Source organism: Varroa jacobsoni, unplaced genomic scaffold (assembly GCF_002532875.2).
Source record: "Varroa jacobsoni isolate VJ856 unplaced genomic scaffold, vjacob_1.0 scaffold_762, whole genome shotgun sequence".
NCBI lineage: Eukaryota > Metazoa > Arthropoda > Arachnida > Mesostigmata > Varroidae > Varroa > Varroa jacobsoni.
In genome coordinates this window covers 142,173-165,706 of record NW_019213664.1, presented here as the reverse complement: position 1 = coordinate 165,706, position 23,534 = coordinate 142,173, and the positions used below count along the sequence as shown (strand labels likewise).

At 42.3% G+C, this 23,534-nt stretch overlaps 1 protein-coding gene across 3 annotated transcripts in view; it reads left to right on the top strand.

Annotated features, from left to right (window-relative positions):
• The window catches only part of LOC111263400 (tubulin alpha-1A chain), a 36,293-nt gene continuing 12,759 nt past the window's right edge, over window positions 1-23,534 (top strand). The window contains exon 1 of one of the 3 annotated variants that reach the window (XM_022838433.2): window positions 1-355. In XM_022838433.2, coding sequence (XP_022694168.1) covers window positions 353-355 — 3 coding nt within the window. In that variant the 5' untranslated portion in view covers window positions 1-352. Of the gene's footprint in view, window positions 356-17,967; window positions 18,073-18,850; window positions 19,209-23,534 lie in introns of those variants that run through there. The other 2 variants (XM_022838431.1, XM_022838432.2) reach the window with 2 other exon arrangements.

Genomic DNA, 23,534 nt, shown 5'->3' with positions numbered 1-23,534 from the left:
GAACCCGGGCCGATCGACGACGATCAGTAGCCGTCAACGTTCGGAGCGTCCTCACACGCTCCTCCGTTGAAGCAACCAGCAAAAGAAATTCAGAAGCAGCAGCAGCAGCAGGAAACAGCTGAATCGTAGCGACACTGCTTTGTGGACTTGCGGACGTCAAATACTCAGCTATCTCGGTACGACAACCGTTACTTCTACTGCTACTAAAGGACTAGCACAAACTTTTCGAAGTTTGTCTATCAAAACAAGAAAACAGGAGAAACATCAAGAACACAACAAACAACCATCGATCTAGAAAGTTCGTCTGCGTTTTTTATACCTACAAGCAACTTTACTTAGCGACGCCGTCAAAATGGTAAGCGAGAACACTTGCCGTATAAGATAAGGTTACGTAGTTTAGAGAAGGGTACAGCCGTTGCAAGCTAGGACTCTGAGGGTGTTTTTCATAGATATAGTCAGCGTGCGACACGGCATGCTCTGAACAGACTAGGTAAGTCATTGGGTTCACATAGATAAATCGTTGTTTATGTTGAGTCACTACGTGCCCTCACCCAATGAGATTAAATATATACTACGATATACGCCACCTAAAGTAGTTAGCGGTCTGTATAGTGTAATAGAAGACGTCGATGTAAAAAAGCAATAGTACAATACTTCACTTGAAGTTTTTTTTGTTTCGGAATCGCAAGGAAGGATGCTCCCGGGAACCTCACCCGTGAACGATTCGAAGACGTTAAACATGTTTGTTTTTGATTCATACTTCGAAATTTTTACGCTACTTGGCATGATTCCTCTCGCCGAACGAATGGAAGGTGTAAAAAAAAGCCGGCTAGTCGACTTTTTACACGATAGCATTACTTCGTCCATACGAAACCGCTGTACCTTCAAACGCTTTATTCGGATCCTAAAGAAATCCCTTGACGCATAGCCGCTGGTAGCGCATTACCAGGACGATTTGTCTAAGCTGAATCAAAGGAACGAATGGTGTTTTTTCAACGAAATCTCCAACCAAGTAACCAAGGCGTGCAGTTAATGGTGATACGGGCCATTACTTTCATAGTTATTTCAAACAGTGTAGCTATTCTATTCGAATTACGTGCTTGTAGGAGTAGTATCAGTAGAACAATTAGTTATCTGTACATACAATTTACACTGAATTGAAAATTAACTTTGTTAAAAAGTTCTTTGCCCTTCTGGACCGTCGGGGGGCTAAGCTGTTTAATGAAATTCCCTAGTTCCACATAGCTGTTCACTTGATAATGCAATCAGCTTGAAAAGTTGGCCATTGCAAGCGCATCCAACCTTACGAGTCCACATCTCGTCTTAGCCTTCTGCTTTTTAACAATTTTTATATCAGATTCCTATAGCTTTTACGTGAGTGTTCGACTTTGACTTGTGAAATTGGACTTGGCTACCCCACAACTGGGTACCCTTTGTCCAAGTCTGCTTGACTTCTTGCCGTCATCATCACTAAATAGGAAGGCCACCAGAGCTACTACTACAAACAAACGCTGTCCCCGGAAAGTTGTTACAGAGAAAAGTTTCGTTGTATTCATATTCACTGTTTGCTGCGAGCGAGCGACGCGTATCGGTTTGCAGCGACCGAAATGCGTCTTTGTCGATACCGACGCCGTGGCCGTTTAGAAGCGGACGCCATTACGCGAGAGCCAGGGGCACTGACACCCAGAGAACAAGCTACATTTCCACAATGCGACGGGCCGAGTGACGGTCGCTCCATTGAGACTGTGAGAACATGCGTTCGATCTCTGTAGCTAAATTACATGTGAAAGAATGAATCCTCGAATACGGTTGTGTTTCGCGCTCGACGCGACATACTTCCAGACTACCAATCGCAGCAAACTAAAGAGAATTTTTTTTTTTTTTAATAAACAGAACAAATGACTACGACTAGAAGTAAGCAGCGGACGAACCTGTAAAGGCTAACTAACCTAATACGAATGCGAACCGTTTACATGTCTATTAGGTCGTTGGGCATTGTGGTAAATCTAATCTTCGACGTGATGTTCAAAACGATAAGAAACTAAAGGCTAAAAGATCATTAATGTTAGACGCGCGTCCATTTTTAAACCATCTTTATATAAACATACAATCCTATGAAAGTCTAGGTAAGATGTAGATATAGTATCACCGTATCGTTTGAAGCCAATTGACGAGAATGTTACTACTCCGACTGAGCTTACTGCTGCTAATGGTAGTCGCCGCCGTGCTATAATTACTAAGGCAAGTTCTTTATATATGCATATATATATATAGCCAAATTTAAAAACTGCTATTCATTGTTTGGAATACTGGCGTGACCGGAATTAACAGCCGCCTAATTGCAGTGGGATGTTATTATTAACAATAAGGGTTCCTTGACTATTTGTGTGCGATAGGACGGCCAAGTTCAATGGTTCTACATATGGCTTCGCATATCGTTACTTGAATTACCCCATGTTGGATAGAGTGAAAACTCGTATGTTTTTTCTTTTGTATACGGTTTGCTCGTGTGCCGTTGATCGAGCACATGGTTTAAGACATCACCAAGCTAGATGTCAGCATAGTTGCAATTGGCGCAGTGGTCTTTTTACTTAACTTTTGTTCTTAAGTTATTTAATATTCAGTGATACACATTACGTTAGAGTATTAGCATGGGGGATGTGTACCTTCGTCCAAAAATCGGATTAAGTCTTTAATTGCCAAGGCGTCGCAGCATAATTAGCAAAGTGTCTTGACGTACCGATGCACCACGTTTTGACCCATTTAATCCACTTAACCCAGTTTAACGTCGAGCCTGGTAACTGTTCGTCTGGCGATTTTTTACTAAAAAACTAACATGACTGCGGATCATACCTGTCGCCTGAAAGTGAAGCGTCTAATGGAAGCCTAAAGGCGGAAGGCACAACGAAGCCAGACCAGAACGCATTGGTTTAGGCAATCGGCCGATGACAAAACGAAACGCTCAAAGGCGTTAAGAATGAATGCGTCATTACAGACCGTTTAGCCTGGTCAGATCGTTGGCCGTCGTGCTCGCAAGGGCTTCACCCAAACAAACTGTCTCCTTTCGCGAGCTGTTAAAGCACAGAATGTTATTTTCTTACGACATTTTTGCACCGCACTTAAAACGTGTCGCGAAGTCGTTGTAGACGTGCTCATCCATGCGTATACTACCGCAGACTTGTGTAGGCGGAATCGATGTTAGGTTATCAAGGAAGAAATCTTGGTTTTCTAGTCTGATCTGTAATCCTAATTATAGTTGAGGAGAAAGTCAGAGCTTAGCTCCTCTCAATACGGGTCTGCGTGGTTCGTATTAGGATTGGCGTGTCTATCAATTGCTGCTACTATTAACACGACTCGATGTCACGGTAGTTGTAACAAATGGCATCCTTGGAACAATTTTACAACCGTTGGTACAGAGAACAGTTTTGTGAAAAGGCGGAAATAAGGTCATTGATATATACTGTAGTCAACCCAGACCTCACATACACATACACGCAGCGTTTTACAGCTCGAGAGCTTAACCGGAGGTACTTCGGGGGATCTGTTTACATAAATGCACCAGAGATTCCCTCAGCTGCTTTTGCAGTTTGACCAGAAATGGAGAGTAGCAGCTTGGTATGGAACGTACCTCTGTCTAACCCACCAGGCTAGCCGAGCTAGCACCAGAGCATAAAACGGGATCGCCTGTTAACGTACCTAGTCATAAAAAGCAGTCGTTCGGCAACCGCCACATGTCACTCAAACATTTTCACGTTATTAAAGCACATGCCGTATTACGCACCTATTAAATCCATACCACGTAGGAACAGACAATGGATAGTGAAAAACCTTTGGGAAAGACGGGTCGAGTGACTCACCTACTAGTACTTGTACCTCAAATAGGTCTAATAGTCTGTAAGATATATGACGAAAAGTACTTCTCTGGCAAAACACTAAGGTAACTCAGCGGCTTACACGTGCTGCGTATCTCACGGAGTATAGCTGAGCAGTCGATCTTCTTTTATCTGTTAATTTGTAGCTAGGTACCTTTGAGACATAAGGAGGCGGCATAAAAAGTGGAGCCCTTGCCAACTTGTCTTATAAAAGAAAAATAATTGATAGACAGTTGCCTATAACACTATTGCAAATGTTTTAAACATTACTCTAAAGAGATCTGTTTTAAGCATTCGTTTATGTTCATATGCGTGTTTTTAGCGTCGATCTAAATCAAAATTAACCGAGTTCCAGGTTAAACCAGAATCAACTGTGTGTCGGTAACTGTCCGCCAGCCAACAGAACGGCCTCGCCAAATACTCGCTGATATGCCGAGAGCGGCGACGGCCGCCTGTTGGTGTTCCTATTCCATAGTTGATCGAACCAGTGGTAGCAAACATTGGTAGTTCCACTTAAAAGAAATGCTTCCTACCACAAAATAAGCCGGCTGCGTATACACGAGAGATGGCGCCTCTGAGCGTTTCGGACGTCTACTACGACATCGGGCACTGCGTAAAATGTTGCCTCCTGCAACCAGCGACCGATCCGGGGTAGTCATGTTTGGTTTCTTGTAACTCTCTTGACGCAATAAGTATAACTCTTGGTCATCAGCGCGGTTCGCGAATGACTGCCCAGTTTGCTAGAGAATGATGATAACATTCGGATATTGCCAGCTGCTAGTTCCTAGGAAATAGCTGGTATGCGATAGACGCATTATACACAAGACCAACAGGCACCAATGCGCTGGAAGCAATGTGGTCAGTATGACAATGTTGTTAACGGTACCTTAAACTATACGAGACAGTGTGACGCAACAGGCACTTTCTATGCGATCGTCCCACACGCTGAACAAACACTACGATAGGCACAACATATTGCCTAGCTACCAAGCGATCTGTGTCGGGGTTGTAACAGCGGCTGAAGTCAGCTAAATCCTTCAATCTAATATTCTTCGTTGGTTAGAAAATTGGAAATTTCTAGTAGAAATGTATAGTTCTACGGAACACGCTCTCATATAAGAAAAAAAAGAGTAGTTGTTCTATTGCCGCATGTCTCAGATATTAATATTTCTTTTTTTATGCGATGTGCTTCGTATCCGTTATTGTCGTATTTGTATCTATTATATAATTGTGATTTCATTGCCTATAAATTGTGCGGTTGCCCGTCGAGTTACGTTTGGCTTCGGTCTGCTCGGAACGCATCAGAGTGTTCAAATGAACACCGTAGCAGTCATCAAAAAGGAGTAGCAACGATAGTCTATTGAATTGCGTCTCATATTTTGGTAACACAGGACCGCAGCTAAGTGGTTTACGTATTATTTCCACGTTGTTCTTTTACCGAAGGCATCATTTACGCATGCCGCTGTCGGATCAACATTATACGTCAACTCAATGATATCATACGTGATATTCTCTCTTCCTTTGAGCGCTATATTTCAACTATCCTACATATGTTCAACGCCAGCCATATATACGCGAAGACAGAACACAGACATGAACGATCATACTCATAGCTGCTTCTCACGCGGTTACGAATCCGATCGGACATGTGAAGCCTACCAACGTTACCTAGATTCTATGCTTGATGCTATTGTCTGATAGATCCGTTCAACAATTCATATCGGTGTCAGTCGTGTCCGAAAGAATGGCAGTTGAACCTGAAAGTGGGTTAGTATATTCGCGCACGGTCTGAACTCCTACTGGTCCGTTGTTGGCCTTCGTGCTGCGTTACAACGATCGAGCGACCTACAACTTTTGCCTGGATTACACCAACTTCATGCGCAGGTCGTCATTCTCCTTTCGACAGGGTGGCAGGTTTTCTAGATACATCAGGAACACATATCTGTACGGGACGAGGTGTTTTCATAGTCAAAAATAATGTTCATTGCATTTTGTCGATCGGTTTGCCTTCATTAGAACCTAAAGAGCATTTGAGGCAGCATTTATGGCTTGCGATCGCAGGCTACAGAATGATAGACGCATCTTGGTTTTGTCGTTGTCGTTGTCGTGGCCATCATTGTTGGAGTCGATTTGAAAGTTTAAATGGCCTCTTGCCAATGGTAAATAGGCACAATCGCGCCAGACGAGTCCGATTGTGCCTGCCAGTAGATTAACCATGGTAGATAGCACGGGGATTGACAAACGGAACTAAAAGAATATCCGATTTTGTCTGCTCTTATGGTAAAGCGGGAATGACAAGTTCGCCTATGGCAAACAGATAGGTCACGGCAGCAAGAGGGCGCTTTTCAAATCGTCTGCTTCTTGCCAAATATTTTCAGCGCTCAAGATGTATATTGAATATCAACGTTGATTCATACCATGTTGAAGCAATATCACTTGCGGTGCTTCTTTTTCCTTGGGTCCATTGTAAACTCAAATAAAATGTCCATATTCTAGTATGTTAATGATTAAGCCAAGGAAAAGTACAGAGCTTTTCAGAAGCATTTTTTTTATTTTCGTAGCCGAGAGTGATCGATGCCTAGACAAAGGTCGACTAATAGTTAATAGAACGATTTGCGATTCATTGCCTTAGTTGCGTGTTTCTTATGTTTAGGGTCCAAAAATGGATACAAGAAATTACCGAGTACACCGCAAACTAATGTCACGACCTATCCACAAAAAAAAAAAGCTATAAATAGGTTGACAAATCGTGTTTGTCAAAGTACACCGGTTGCCCAATTGTTCACTATACAGATACAGAAATGTAGAGCATTTTTCTCCACTTACTTATTTATGTAGTACAATAAGGATTTGCGCCTACTCTAGTGAATCGAACGGAGAATAAGTCAATCTATTTTGCACGACTCTTACCGAGCATGAAATACTAATAATCCAATTGAAACAAAAGTAGAAAAACTGACGCTTTCTTTGAATGCTTTCATCCCAACGAAGCTAAATTGAAATGGAGGCATACTGCCTAACAGGAAAAATACCTACTTTTTTTTAAGCGGAAACAAACAGGTGTTCTATCTCACAATGTAGAGCTAATTTCAGAGTGAAGCGCTTTACATCAAATGGCCTCCAACGAGAACAGTTGTCTAATGGTAGCCTATACTGTATCGGGAACAAGCATTCGAACCTGAGGGGTAACATGACTAAATGGACCCCGTTTTTATGTGACACAGATTTATTACGACCCAGCGCGACAATGTATTTCTATACCGTCAAAGTGTCTTGCACCACCCGCATGGTTAACAATCATCACACGTTAAGAGTGTACGCTGTCAGTGGTCAGTTGTTTCATTTTACACAATTTTTTTTATTTACAAAAAAAAACTTTATACGATTATATGAAAGTCGAATGTTTGGCATGACGGCGGGTAGCGCGCACGAGTTCGCATCGAACATCGGATATCACGTGTTGTTTCAACGGACATTTGCTGACTGATAGTTTTCTAATTTTACAGTCTAACTCAGTACATTGATTGAGAAATTCAGCAATCAAAATTACCATTACTTAGTGAACCCTTCCCACATCACAGGAACATCTAGCTGTTGACTAGCCCACACAAAGTACAAGACCCAAGTCTTATTTTGATCTTACGATGCGTCAGCGTTCCAGTGAACTATGGAAGAATGGGCCAGAAATTAAATGCAAAAGCAAACCTCGATTTTACGTCTTCTTCTGCTGAAGGATCCGCTTAGAACAAGGCGAACTCCACCATAAGGCGCATGGACTTTGAATGGTCTTCGTCTAAAATCCTCTCTAATGCAGTCTTGCCTACACAGTGCACCGGTAAAGAGTGGCGTAAATTGAATCTAAGAATATTTTTTTGACCAAAAGCGCTGGGTGTTCACGACGCGGACCGCGTCCGGGGTGAGTTCCGTGCAACGATAACGGAGGCTACAAGATTATCGTTCTGATGGTGGCGCGGACGGTGTACTGGTTGAAACTCTTTGTTGGACACAAGCTGGCAAGGAACGAGGCAGAATTTTCTACATATTCACGACAAAAAGACAGAAAAAAATCAGGCATGAGACAGATTTTTTGCACAGCTGCTGAAGTTCAGGCGAATACTATTAAAGCTACATTCATAAATGACAGAAAAATTACCAAATCGAGTTTTTGCTAATCAGAATAGAGACAAGATAAACAGACCTTGATTTGTAGGAGGCAACAGTACTATGGAGGCCAGTCGCGTCAATCGGGCTATTTCGGAAACATGCTCCATAGCAAATGAAATCGGCATCCATAGTTCAGAAGAGCTTATCCGTAAAGCTAAACAAACCTCATTGCTTGCGTCAGTCGGATGTTGTACAAATACCCGCCAAAATACTCTCAATTTTGTCAGACGTGTATCGACAGCTGTCTATATCAGGTTATCTGAAGCCACACTCTTGGTATCGTGACGATCAAATAAGAATTTATATGCGAACTCACTGATGACGATGCTAGGTTGATGTAACACTGCCATGCTTTCATTTTAATGAACAAAAAAAGTGTGTGTTTTGACAACAAACAAAAAAGATATATGTTGATAAGGTAATCTTCGAGTCAATCCTACTTCTTGGTCTGCGAATCGATCTGATTTGGTTACCGACTTCGACGTAACGTGCGACGTAACGTACGACGTTACTACTCGCAGAAGCGCATACTCGTATGACGTTGTTCTCCTCTGCTCCCACAGTAAATCGCTAGCCCATGACGCCATTACTGTTTATATGACTATTGCACCTAATACTGAATCATCCACCCTATTTATGAACTACCTGATTCATCTAGAGCTTGTCGCGGAACTTCAACTTCATGTAAGAAGATATATGTTACTATCGAACATGAGTTACCCCTTATACTAGCAAAGTGTTACGTTTGCTTTGAATATATTCATGTAGTTGGGGTGAATTGTTAGTCTCGACCCGATTTTCTATTTGGTAACGCTGTTGGTAACTCAGTTCTGGTTAGATGGAGACGAAAATACGTGAAAATTCGTCTCATAATATGCCTGATAACACCAAAATGTTTGCTTTCATCATATAACATCAATATTTTTAGTTATATGTTGGCAAAGTAAGTATTTTCATTTCGCCAACAACTCTGTTTCTGCTAAGAAAAACATGAAAGATATACAAAGGGTCTCTGCGTAAAAAAGATGTTCTTAGCAGAAGAGAAAGGCCGATAAAGCGAGAACCGGCGACAACGACGGCCATTTTGTACAGTAGCCATAAAAAAATAACTAAATACAAATAAAATCAATACGTCAGGGGGAGCTGATGTGTCATATATTTCGATAGGCTGCATTTGGTTCGTCTACCATTTATATAGTGAGTCAAAGTGGCTCTGAAGTCCGCTTGTCTACGGCACCATTATTTACGGTCTTTGCCGCACTTATGTATAGATACATATTAATCATTTTCGGCTCTTCTTTTTCTACTACATCCATGTTATCTGGGCAAAAAAAAATGTCGAGAAGCCATCGGCCTGCTACAGACAGGGGGTGATTTTGCGCTGATGAGCCATTTGAAATTTCCAGACAGCCAAGAATAAGTACTATCATGCCGAGTTCGTCTCTCATATCGTCCCTGCCACTGAACAGCCGTCTACGTAGGAGTAAACTCTCTTTGATAGTATATACAACAGCTAACTAAAATCGATCAACACGCCATCGCTGCAGTACAGAGGTACACATTACATTGCAGAGAACGAGCATCGAAGATAGAAAACTATGAAAACACGAATTTGTTTCAACGGGGATCGACAATCCTTATGAGTACCGTTAACGTTGGGCTTTCTGTTATTGTCTCTGCTTATTGTCGTATCTTTTTGTGAGACGATTACCTTCGTCTTTTTTTGCCTGCCTGCCTTTTATATCGGCCGACCATTTTTGTCTGTTGCCTGTTAAATCCCTGATGGTCAGTTCGGCGTTCGGTGCTGTTTTGCGTTAACCAAGAACAAAGATAGTCTGTGGAATTGAGGTACTTCAATAATTAAAAGATGAGGAAAGTTCTGCAGTAAGTTTTCGGTACTGAAACTAACTAGCTGGTTCTTCTAGCCAATGTTAGCTTGCGTCCTGCATTCGGTGCATTCCTTTCTAAGTAGGTTGAAATAAGCCTGCGTTATTTCCCAGAAACGACTGATCCAGCAACTAGTTGAAAAGAAGTAGGCTCGAGGATCCACATTGTCGACATGTACCGAACACGTGCTTAGTGTTTATGTTGAAATTTTTGGTTATCCGAAACGACGGAACACACTCTTCTATACCAGAAGCACGTTCGCAAAGAAAAAGGTGTGCAATGAACGAATGTATAGAGAACACGTTCGGGATAATTGCCATGCAGCTATAGAAAATCAAACTCGTTTGGATAAAAGCACATCGACTAGATATGTAGATCTGGGGAATATGTAGAACATGATCAATGTGTGCTCGAATCATCTGAACCTAATGTGCATGTGATTACATACAAGCAAGATCCATTTGAAAGTTATTTCGAAGTCGAACTTTCTCCAAAACGAAGGCTTTTCGTTATGATTCGATAAGTCGGACTACTCGTCTACTACCTATCCAATGAGGCTTGCCCCTTTTTCTTTGGTAAGGTACGAACAATATCTGACGTTAACTGGGCGGCAAACGGTCTTTGTAAGTTGCATCAGTACTTTACTAACTTCAATTCAAAGATTAAAACGAATGGCGGAACGACTACCGGACATATTATATTTTGACACTGAACACGATCTTCGCCAATTGTGGCTACTAGTATAAAACGACAATAGGTGTCATTCGACTATTTGCTTTGACGGGAAAAGAATGGCTCTTATGAATAGCGGAGGTCCGTCTTCTTACTTTATATAAGCTTACTTTTGTGTTGAAATTTCTCTTTTTCCAAATCAGTTCAAAGTGGGGGCCACGAACGGTGGACTTCTTTCATTGATTTCGCCCCATTTGCCCTTGCCGACGTTTGGGCTCAACGAAATCAGCCCATTTCTTTTGCCTCTATCTAAAACTACTTGTAGTTACTATTACGCCCGTCCACAGCTAACGGAGCCAAAGTAAAGCTTGCCACAGGCGTGATACCATATGGAAACCCGCAGTGCCTCATTGCCACGGAGTTTGCCAATAGCTATCGTTGCCTTTTATATATGGAAGGTGTGTAGACGTTGAGGGAACAGCTACTGTTATCAGAGACAAGCCGTAGAATAAAGAGGAGCTTACTACACGCAGCCGCTTCCCCAGGCTCCATTTGTGCTTGAGACTGATCGTCAGCGTCCGCTATGGGCCTCACTATGGGCAAAGCGCGCTCGTGTTGACGCGCATCGATACCCACAGTTCCTTGTTGCCTTATCTTCTTTGAAGTTTGCCTGTGACGTTGCTCGACAGAAGCAGTAACAGTTTTTTCTTCTTCTATGTTTCCTTTAAATTTTTTCCTTTTGACCATTGTTGTTGCTTCTTGTCTTTTGTCGGACTGGCGATAACCAACTCCATATAGAGCTCTATGTTATTGCTGTTGTGTAGTCGCGTTCTTTTGGTGGCTGTTGCGAAATCGAATGGTGTACGTACGCGGTGACGTTTTTTCTGCAACGGTTGACCCCCATTGCCGAAATGAACAGGGGATAGCGAGTATGTTGGAGACTGCAAAGGGGTAGGAAAGTTTAACAATACGGAAAAGATTCGACAATTAATGTTGCCAAGTTTGAACGGCTGTACACGACAAGTACGGTCGTGTCTATCTGGGTATCGGCTTATCGGTCGATTGGTACGGGCGCTAGATGGCGGGAAGTTAGTCGAGAACAATGGTACAATGCATGGACAAAAGGACGATAAACGCAAAAACAATGGCGAGTCGTTTTAAAAAATAAAACGAGCTAGAATTAATTGATGGCGTTGCATCGAGAAGACAATCAGCTGAATCGTGATTGATAAAAGAAGACCGCTCTAAATGACAATCCGAAGATGTCAATTAGTCAACAGTACATTAAACAAAATCAGTATCCGGGACGCTGATAATGATTGATGGCCACTGACAGGAGTTGTCTGTTGATTTTTTCAGTTTTGCTTTTGGGTAACGGCCGGTGCGGGTTGAGATGTGATTTTAGAAAAACAAGAATATAGAAACGGGTCTGAATCAGTAGCAACTTCGTAAGCTTTTTGTATCTTCGTCTGTATATTTGTCTCATGTCCTGCACGATTGTTTCTCTGGCAAAGTCTGCCGTACGGATAATAATAGCGAGACAAATGTGCTATTTTAGGGTCGACAGAATCTATTTTTCTTCAACATTGCTTTCTCCTATTGTTGAAAATGGTATGACGAAGACGCTGCCAGACTAAGAATATCGACTATCGATGTTTAACCAGTTTGTCTCCTTCGACCTCTAAATCGCGGCAGAGAAATCGCAAAGATGTTAAACTATGCTACACTTTTGTTTTGCACTGTCAACTTTACTTTTGATCGGCTGAATTCACTTCAGTTTAAGTTAAATTTATTGTACTTCCTTCTATTATATCTCGCGACAATGTTCACCTATATTTTTTTCTACTTTTATCAACCACACGATCACTCGTTCTCCTAAACGTTGTATATTATCTGATCCCTATCTGTTATTGTCGACTGCGCGTTAATTGTGTCATTTGTCCGGATGTCAGATCCATACAATACTATAAGCGACGGAGGTATTTTCAACGCTAACTTCTCTAGAGCGGCGCGAGAAGTTGGAGATTACCATGTTTCCTTCTCACGCGCCCACAGCTGCTTGTATGGGTCCATTAGAAGAATACTGCGTACACGCATTTCTACTGCAGCGTGCTACAGCAATATCGGATGGTGCAGTTTCATAGTCGACCACCAATGTGCCTGTTCATTATCCACTTGGCCGGCTCCTAACGCCTAACAGCCTGATTCACCCTACCATCTACCACACCGATGCAGACAGACAACTTAACAACTGTGTACAGTATTTACGTATACTTTACTTACCTGAATTATAGCGTGTCTACTATCCCGTATTCCGACTTGGACGTGTTCTGTTTATACGCGTCCGTCCATCTTCTTTTCTGCTTTACTGCTGCCGTCGCTGCTTTGACGCTATTCGGCGTCACCTTCCTCTTCATCTATTATTTCTTTTGTTTGTTTAGACATGATCGAATCAGGGCGACAGCTGCGGAAGGTCAGCTTGTTGCTTTATGCTCCTTCCTACTATTGTACCCTTTCTTTTGGCCTGCGCTGGTTTCCTTTTGAAGGCGACAGAGACAATAGGATCGTCACCGTCAGCAGCAATGAATTGAATGACCGCATGAAAATTGCAGAAAACAACGGAAACAACCAGTGGCCCGAACAGCAGAAACGCTGCGGCGACAACTGATTTCGCCAGGTCCGGGTCGGTTGTTGTTTGCCTACGGCCTGCCACTGGTCGGATCTCGTGTTCGTCCACGTCAGATCTTAGTCAAGAGGGCCGGAGATGATCGGAACAAGAAACAGCACTATTGTTCCTAGCACATGCTGCTTCTAATGCTGTTACGATCAGATACTTACCTCTACGCTCCATTCTAATGGAGGGTGGCAGTATCGGCCGCGGCGTCCTTCCCTGTGGTCAATCCTCTTTGCCGTGCGTTCGTCCGACCGGGTTATTCAACTTGGGCTTAGCTTCTTGTTTATTGTTACCGTCTTCGTCATCGAAGAAACTGCTGACTCCGGTGGCAACCCTCCAGGCTCTGCCATCGGCTGATTATCCTTTTACCTTTGTTGCCGTATTGTAAATGTAAATTTTATCGCGCCAACTCGCAACGCCTTTTTTGCTTACCGGCAACAACAGCTTGATGGTTCGGACGCTGAAGTTTGAGCTGCTGCTTCTCGTTTCACACTCACGCGGACGCCTCACAAAGACAATCACGACAGTACGAATAATCATAATAATGATTGGCGGGCAGAAAGAGGAAGCATACTAGGAAAAGCAGGAAGAGGACAGTGGGAGACGTAAAAGCCACACATTTTAAGAGGAGGGCGATAACAACGATAACTCAGTATTCTTGAGACGTTCCTGACCCCTTCTCTTGCTATATTGTTCTTGTGAAGTTCGGTGACTTTCTGTAGCCGCAACAGCTTCAGCTGCTGGTCTATCCATCGGCGTCGTCCCGCTGACTCGTTGAGTTTAAGGAGACAACAATGTTGCAACTTCAAATCTCTGATGAAGTTAGTCGTTCATTGTTTGCGTGTTCGGACGAAGCTAATTACCAAAGTTAAAATCGCAAAAGTGCCGAACGGATCTGGACGACACGTTAGCGATAGATACGATGCTGAATGTACTGGCTTATTAACACTGGATCATCACTGTCAGAGATTTCATGCATTAACTTGAGATTTATAGTATATACGTAAAGTTCCTAACGAGCGGTCCGACATCGATAACGATGAGTCTATATTTAGTTTCGCCGGTAGACCTACTCGAATATTGGCTAAAAATAATAACCACTAAATATGAGAAAATACGACAGCGGCGATAATTAATCCAACTTATTTGACTTTGGGCTCAGAGGTTTTGCCGACACCTACCTAGCTAATCTCCCCAAAACTACCGTCTCCGAGGGACGGATTGTGCCCCTAAAAAAATGGCGTGTACATTATTAAAATTGTGTCAATTGAGCTAAAATCGATTGATGATGAAGAAGTATTCTGAAGTGTCTACGATAAGAACGCGCAAAGATACAGATACCGATCATCATAATGATAATGGCCGACATTGCTATCATCGTTCTGATCGCTCAGTACAAACAAAGATAAGGTTAATTATCCAGTTTCTGCTCGGCTCAAACAAAGACAAATGAAGTATCTGAGCTTAAGTTAGAGGCGCACATTTATAATAATGGCTTAGAAACGATGCCCTCGGTGCATTCGGCCTGCACACGTTTGAATGTAGGCTAAATATTGTGTATTGAATCTATTTATTGGTAGACTGCTATCGTTAGCCAAGTGACAAGCATCGCACAGACACGCACACACGTATAGAATATGGCACCTAGTACTCTTTATAGAAGTACATCATATAGTGTAGTTACACCCTATTATACGAAACGTCGCCAATCATATCATATAACGTTCTTTATTTAGCCCTCAACTATATACTCGAATGGTTACTTACGGCATAAAGATAACTAAGTTACCTTACTATTCGGGCTTGGGTTTGGGGGCATTTGGAAAAATTCCTGCTAAGTATTCATAAATGGACGTAACTACTACGATATCCCGTATTAAAATATCTATGGCGTAGCTCAGCGTAGTATGACATATTGACAGTATTGAGTAGTGAGCATCAAGTCAAGCTCGAAATGAACGATATCTAAATAACACACAATTAGACTATGTCTTAACGTACCGTCGGGTGGCTGTTGTTGCAGTTACCAGTTATTATTGTCTAGGTTATTGACGGCAGTCTATGTGGCGTTAGAGCAGCAACTGTTATGCTTCTCTTATAGGAAACGAAGGGTCAATTTAAGAATGGAAGATCAGGCTTACTTGTACCAATAAAAAAAAAAAACGGATAATTCTGATACGGATATTGTGCATGATCATGTGTGGAAATCAGAAGCGAAGGGGTAATGGATATTTCATCTGGAAATGGATTGGAACAAAAACACAGTGGGTGGGTCTCGAGTGAAAATAGTAGCCGAAAAATCGAGTAGCCGAAAAAACTAAAAATTCACTAAGGGCTAGGGTAACGATTGCAGAAGGAGGACCACGCTTTAATGAACAAACCAGAATTCTTTCGGTCACCGTCGACAATGCTATTGAAGTTGTATTTATCTTCATTAAAAATTATAAACACACATAAACTATAGTATGATTTAGCTGATCTTCTAATCTGGCAGTTGCGCAAGGTAAAGGTTAGGTGTAAAACTGGATAATCCATAATAGTTTGTTGTTTAAGTAATCTGAGGGTGAGCATCATTGCTTCCTTCCAATGGCCATACACAAACGGGAGATGCGATCTACATTTTGTGCTGACAATAATAATATCAGATACTTGGATGGCGTTACCCCGTCAGTCTAGCGACGAGGACACCCCGTCTTCTGCTATTTCAGTTAGCTACTATTATCTCGTAGTTCGTTATCGTGATTGAAAATAATATCTCAGTACGCGAACAATAGCCGACACTGTAGATGCACGATAAATTTCTTTGAAGCTTCATTTTTTAACAGCAAACACTAGCTTCTCTGAAATTATCACCTACTGTCATCGTCTATGTTTACTAATTATAATCATAATAATAATAATTGCTACCAACTCAAAGCAATAGCTGTCTTTTGATACGAGTAGATATTGAGTTTTTCAGTTCTATCGAAAGTTTCGATATCAACCTTTGAACCAGAGTGGCAAAAAAGTGAGATACAATTTAAGTAACACATAGGCCTACCAAAAACTGGCCCATGCTTGTAGCGGACATTCTTTATTAGTTATACAACGAGGAAAATTAATCAATACGGTCTAAACAACCGATTCAGAATGAAGGCTGGCAGCGGTCTGCTACGTGAAGATCGTCCACAAGGCTGGCGCATCAATCCCTATTGTTATACTGTATTTTTCTAGAACAAGCCAAAACAAAGATTTTGCACACCCCATCTGCACCAGGATTTCTCTTCGGAGCTACATCGAAATGAAACGCTTCGAAAGTATTGCTTGGCTAATTTAACTAATTAATAGAAACGTCTGTAATTTTCTTTATGACGTTTTCCGTAAGGATATTTTTTGCATACTGGATGAGTTAGCGCCAAATAGTTGGGCTTCTTCGCCGCTACAGCAGCTCAGGGATCAGGATCCCATATGTAGTGTGTGTTCCAGGATTAGAGTTGTAAGCTCTTCTTCTCGGTTCATTCATGGCGTGCACGAAATCGATTTTGCAGGAGTTTCAACGAATCTGCTAATGCCATCATGAGTATCGCTGATCAAATAGCTAATCTAACGAGCGTCATGATACGAAGAGACGGTACCAAAAATAGCCCTGCGGGCCTCTCTGGAGGACTCACATGACATAGGGGTGCAGGCTATATATGCACCAACCGCATAGTGATTTGGGTGACAAGATGTCTGCTGAACCGTCGGAAAACCTTGACTGTTTTAGGCTGGGTCGAGTTGAGTAGATGAGCTAAATATTCCAGAAGCGGATGTTTCATTGGTTCAAAGACACATACGGTCCATGTTGTGGATTAGAGGCTGGTGGACACGCTTCGATCTGAACCTACGTACCAGGGATAGGCTGCCCGAAACAGGAGTGATTGCCACATTACTATGACCAAATAATTTCCGAAATGAATGACTCACATACTCCCCTTTGCTTTGACCGTCTATTGTGACATGGTAGAATATCAGCTTTTGGCTCTATACCTACATCTCTATATCTATATAAATTACCTAAATAGCCCTTTAAGAATGAGAAAGAAACTCAAAAGCGTTTTTATGTAGGAATAACAAGATCAAGCGTGACGGATTGAAGTCTTCAGAGAAACGTCACCGTTTTGTGATATGCTTTTGACGCGCTATGCTGCATGCTAAATACGACTATAACAATGTGCTTCGATTGTCTACAGGGCTCTATTGTCTACTGCGTTACCAACGAATGTAGATGTCCTTCGACCAATGTTATGGCGATTTACAAAGCACGCTCTTTCTGTATAATACATTCGAGTTTAATGGCTAACACATCGCCAAATACACACCCATTAGAAGTGATGCGCACTACTAGACACGGTGTCATTACACTGTGTTCAGCAATACGGCTACCAGAAAATGTGATTCTTCGCTGGAAAAGAGTGCTATCACTCGCTCGGGTGACACAGCTTTTATAAGGGCTTTACGGTGGAACTGCGAAATACCTATAAAGTTAACTTCGTATAAAGCATCACTGTCTGGAGAGTGGTGAAGGGCGAGAAGAGGACTTTTGTTTTTGTTTGTATCAATTTTGAATTTGGCGGGCATCCAAGTGTTGATCATTTGGTGACTAATTTAGTGTTGAGGCAGAGCAGCGGTCAATGAAGTTTGACTTAGCGGGAAAGTATATCTGCTCTGTGTGTCGACTGGGTTGGCAGGAGGATGAAGCGGCGGACGGAAATCCTTGCAGTAACCAACGACGGTGTAGTAATTCATTCGTGCTGGAAGATTATTGTGATAAATAAGTGCGTTGTACGTGTGTGTGGGTGGACGATGATTCCACACAAGTATTTTTCATTTCAGTATTGTGTAATAACATCGGAAGGACGGTCCGCTTGTTATTAGTTACGCATTTACGGGACAGAAGAGTCTCATTAAGTATCAGAAGTCTGAAGCGAAAGATGATCATTTGTAAATTCAATGCTGTGTTGAACGTCTGAGACCTCAAAATTAGAGGTTGTTATTTGTTCAGATAATTTATCTCCGGACGACCAATCACTGCTCTTTACTAAAGTATTCACAAGCACCGTTTAGTCGGTGCTATTATGGCATAACACATATATATATATATATATAGACGAAAAAAACTAGGGTCTGTCTGACGTTCATAAATTCTAATAGTAAAAATGAGATCGAACTAGTGCAATTTTTCGATCGAAACACATCAAATGGCGCCTTGTTGTCGTCGTGTCCTGAAGTGAACCTTTTTTTAACCAGCTCAGCTCTACCTGAATGAGAATTGGCTTGTACAATAACCAACAACTACAATGGTGGTGATGGATAACTACTGAAAAGTGTATCCTTCAACAAGTTGATTACAGTGGGCCGATAGTCATTTTGCATGCATCTGGTCGGTAATTAAATAGTTCTCAACTTTACATGTGTAGACGATACCGGCACAATATAGTGCTTGTCTGGCGTAGGCAAGGTGTCACTGTAGAGTGGAGAAGGCAGAAACTCCGGGCGTGGCCAGAGCAGCGGCTTGTGGAGCTTTCTGCAGAGGCTCTCCTAGCTGGAGAGAAACCGTAGTAGTCAGCAGCTCGGAGCGGCTGAAGAACGACTCATCGTAGCAGCTACGTGAGCTGTTAGCATAGCGTATTAGTCTTATATGAGTGCGTGGAAACTGAACTTGAAAAGTCTGAGACAGCGGCTTGCTTCAAGGCCTGATAAAGTTTTCACGAAGGGCGTTAGGATTTCCAACTCGTACCGAACATTTTGTTTAGCAAAATCGGCTTTATCTAGAAATCCCGAACCGTACAGGGCTATTTAACATAGAAAACGGTGGGTAGATTTGAGTAAGTGAATTCAAAGGGAACATCGTTAGAAGAGGCTTGTGAGGTTGAGTTATACAAGTCTTGTGCACAACTCATCATTCTTCAACTATGCCGGTAAGTCCTTTACAGCTCCAGCTAATAAATAATTTCCCATGTGGATCTTCGCGTTGCGAAAGGCCCATATACAAATCACACGGACTACAAACATGCTTGTCTTGTCAGAATCCTTTCTTAGATTCCTGCATGACTCTTCACATAATTACCACTTCTCTTCGAATTAACGTTGGTGACAGTTGTTTCTTCACGTGCTACCTCCACTAACGTCATGACGCGCCGCGAGACGTCCGTCCAATGTTGTTCGTACCTGAGACGTTGAAGAGCACGTCAGGAAACCGCGTCACGTCGGCTCCCGCCTGCCTGCCTACCTGCCTGTCTGTTCCTTGTCCAACAGTAGCTAAAGTTAAAAGTTGACGTGTCAACGACGCAGCATACGACGCTTATCGATACAGACGGCGTCCAACTCATCCCGACACCTCTTCTCGAGTAAGGTTGTTTTAGGCTACCCAGAGCATTTTGACGTTGGTCACTTGTCAATCCAACATTAAACGCTGTGCCGCAGCCAACGGAATCGTTCGTCGCTTTGACCTGGCGTGAATGGCAATGACGCATATATAATATATTTTGGGTTCTACTCACCCAAGGAAGAATCGTCAGCGGGTCGTGATGAGAAGACGTGACGTTTCGAATTCCTCTGCATCGATTTATACAATGACAAACATAACGATCATAATAATGTTTGATATGAAAAAAAAAGATGCTGGGACCGAAACGTTGGAAAAAGATACAGATCATAACAGTAACAATGGCACGGTTACAGCAAATTTGGATAAATGAGCATCATCGTGATCGACGTCGACAGCGTCAACTCCTTTATTATAGTAGGTCAGCAGCCATTGGACAGATACGATGGATGGTCGCATCGTCGCAGTATATACAATTTTCTCTTGCCAACATCATGACGACCTGCAATAATTCAACTACGCGGACCACACAGAAAGAGCAAGGTGGAAAATGACTTCTTAGGGTGTTATATAATGTATGAACATGTTGGGCGCGATTCGATCCTTCTCAGTATTCAACTTCCGATGGCTCTTCTCGTCGGCTATCGACGTATTGGCAAAAGGTCAGGTAATCGTGTCAAGTACTTTCTCGGAGAGTCCTCGCCCAAAATTCGAATTCTGTACATCTGCACGAGTGTATGAGATGCACGCCCGAACTACGCCAAATGTTACAGAAACTGAAACGTGTTCATAGTTAGGTTCTTTTTACTCTGCTTCGACGGTGTAGAGTTGGCATTAAAAAGTCCTTAAGCCGCATCGATGAATTGCTCGAAGAAACGCTGTTGTGGTCATAGTAGTATCTGTATATCCCCGTTGTAGCAGGTGTAAATAATCGCTCGTCGGCAAATGATCATTGAGTTATTATGGCCCTCGGAAAATGCTCACTTTAAAGATGAACTAATTTCTCGTATTCTATCGATTCGTCATTCATTCGGCAAACTGGGTATGGACGAAGGGCTTATGGACGAAGGGCTTGTGGACAAAGGGAGAAGACCTTATCTCCTAATGCAGTTGATGGCACTCTCTTTTCTTTTGAGCCGCTCGTTTTTCCATCTTTATCGATCGTTTACGTCGCTCGCCAACCATATCGATTCGAAATAACAGAGATAACTAGTCAACAAGCAGTCCCTCCTTAGCTGCCATCGATATTGCCCGATGATGGCGTTTTCTATTTTCTACCGGCAACCAACGCCATACTTACGTTAACGGGTGCCACTTGTTTGCTGTATTTAATAGATTTTTTATGGTCAAGCTACGAGCAAAAAGGTGAGCAGGTAAACAGACTGATAAGCGATGGTGGAAGAATTCAATGGTATTTTTATTAGATTTCGACGATAGTGCTGCCGATTTGATTATCTTGGTTAGAAAAAAGAACTAACACTGTAGTTCTCGGACGTCTGAGAAATGAGATTGAAAAAACCGCATGTTACCATATGATAATGTTTCACCTCACTATAGAGATGGGCAACAGCGCTGGTCCGTTGGGCCAGCACAGGTCATATTTTTTCAGTTGTATCTTTTGCTACATTCGGAACAGAACGTCCGCTGTTTTTGTATGCATAACCGTACGTACATCGAGACATTGATTCGATGAATAATTACGTGGATTCGAAGTTAATCCGCGTGTGATAATCTAATGAAGTGAAAAACAAACAAATTATTTAGCATAGTACCACTGTATGACGATCACGAAACTCGAGCGTACCCGGAAAGGAAACGAGCAGTACAAATATACATAAGCTAGATGCGTCGCCACTGTTGCAGTAATAATTATTTATCAGTTGCTAAAGAGCGGGCTTCTGTTACCAAACGCTTACCGACTTTTGCAGGAGCCATAAAGCTACAGTGCCGAAAATTCGACGGATGCCCATCTAGAGTATTCTCGCTTGAGGCAACAGTGAGTCCTATTGAATCTCATCAACCTCGAACTAATTCGAGTGCATACTGCCATATTTCAATGGGACTGTCAGGAAGTCGACAGCACACAGACGCCCTTAATCTCTTGCAGAGCCGTTACGGCAGCTTTACTGTTTCATTTGCCTTCGTTGTGTTCCAGTTATTATTCAGTGTTTTTTTTTTCTTTTACACGTATAATTTCTCGAAAGCACACTGAATGTAAACTTGAAGATTTATGATGGGTGTGTTAGGACAGCAGAACCACCCAGCGTGGACGCAGCTCATGGATAAAAACGCTCATTGCAGTGCGTGAAACTATTTTTATGTAGACACGCGTGAGTCTATCATTTTCGTAACACATCGAGTTTGCGTGGCCGAAAAAAGGAAATAACTACGATAGAGGTCTACCAATACAAGCGGCCAAGCGGTAGAAATAAAGAATCTAGTTTTATCAACAATTTTGTCATGTTGACACAGGAAATCGGAATTCTGCTGGTCAATGAGCTTTTTGTCGTTACAATCAATTGACTACGTTCACTGCTCGTTGCTTTGCCCCTTTCCATCTCGGACACTGTAACATAGCCAGCTTGTCATTCTGATTGATCTGTCCATTCACCACCTATCCCCACTTGTGTCGTGCGTCGGTCGGATCACGAAATCACACACGAAGTCGTGCCTAATCGAACACACAAACCTTTATGCGGAGAGAAAGCCCAAGAAACTCGATGGGTTTTCTTAATTTGTATGGGGAGAAAAATACACCATTTGCAGCACCAAGAAAAAATGGGCTTCAATACGCTGCGCATATTCAGAGGATAATCAACTGGTCAAAACATCGCCAGCCACGCGCATGGCCTCGTACGAGCTCTGGTCGGGGTAGATGAACGTGGTCTGATATAAAGTATGCTGTGGTAAACATTCAAACACCAGCACTAACACACCAACAACAACAATGGCAACAAGCGACTAATACGACTGGCGCTGTTACCCCTTCGCCGTTTCAGCTTAAACCAAAACTATGACGCACTACAGCGCGCGTGGTGTTCGTGTAACAACAACGTTCTTGTAGATGAGGTAGACGGGGGCAGGTAGTGAATAGCGTTGAGGCGGCCGCGCGAAACGCAGATGACGATGCCAACGGTGTGGCAGCGGCCGAGGCCGCGGCCTGCGCGATCGTTGTGATCCAGAAAAGTCAACGAACTTTAATGGTGTTCGTTATTCGGCGCTGCTGCAGTTCTGCAGATGCAGCAGTGGTAGGCATTGACACTATGAAAACAGGCCGATGTCTGGATGTTGGGCTTCATCTCGTGTTAAGAGAGATTCAGAGCAGGATAAAGGTAGAGAGTGAGGTAAAAGATAAAACGAAATGGAGAGCAGATTTAGGTAGAACCATTACATTTATCGAGCAGAAGGTATTTCAGCCTAGTGCATTCGCAGACTGCATCATAAATAGACTTATGCTGAAGTGGTCATATATAAACAATGAATGTAGCATTTTTGCGTGTGAAGAAGCTGAAAAGGCGAGGCGATGAGCATGTCCAGGGAAGCAGAATAGACTGGCTTCGCAAGTGTTTTTTCTAATGTACGTGTTGTTATAATAATAATTATCAATACATAAAGAATAACCAAACAAAATTAGCAACTAACTCGAATCCTGTGCACTTTGGTTTAGCATAAACCCGAATTTTCATTACATACCCAATTGGGGCAAATTTCGAATTCTCCACGTAGACACGAAAAGCATAACATTCTAGCCAAACATAATTCTCGATTATTTTTTGCAGGGCCGATTGATTAGGCTAGTTTGAAGGATGCCTGAAAACTCATTTTTCATTCAAGTAAAGAATTACTTTTTATATGACGAAATACTGCTATTTTCTATATTATACACTTTGTATAGAATCAACATTTTTCTAATAACAAC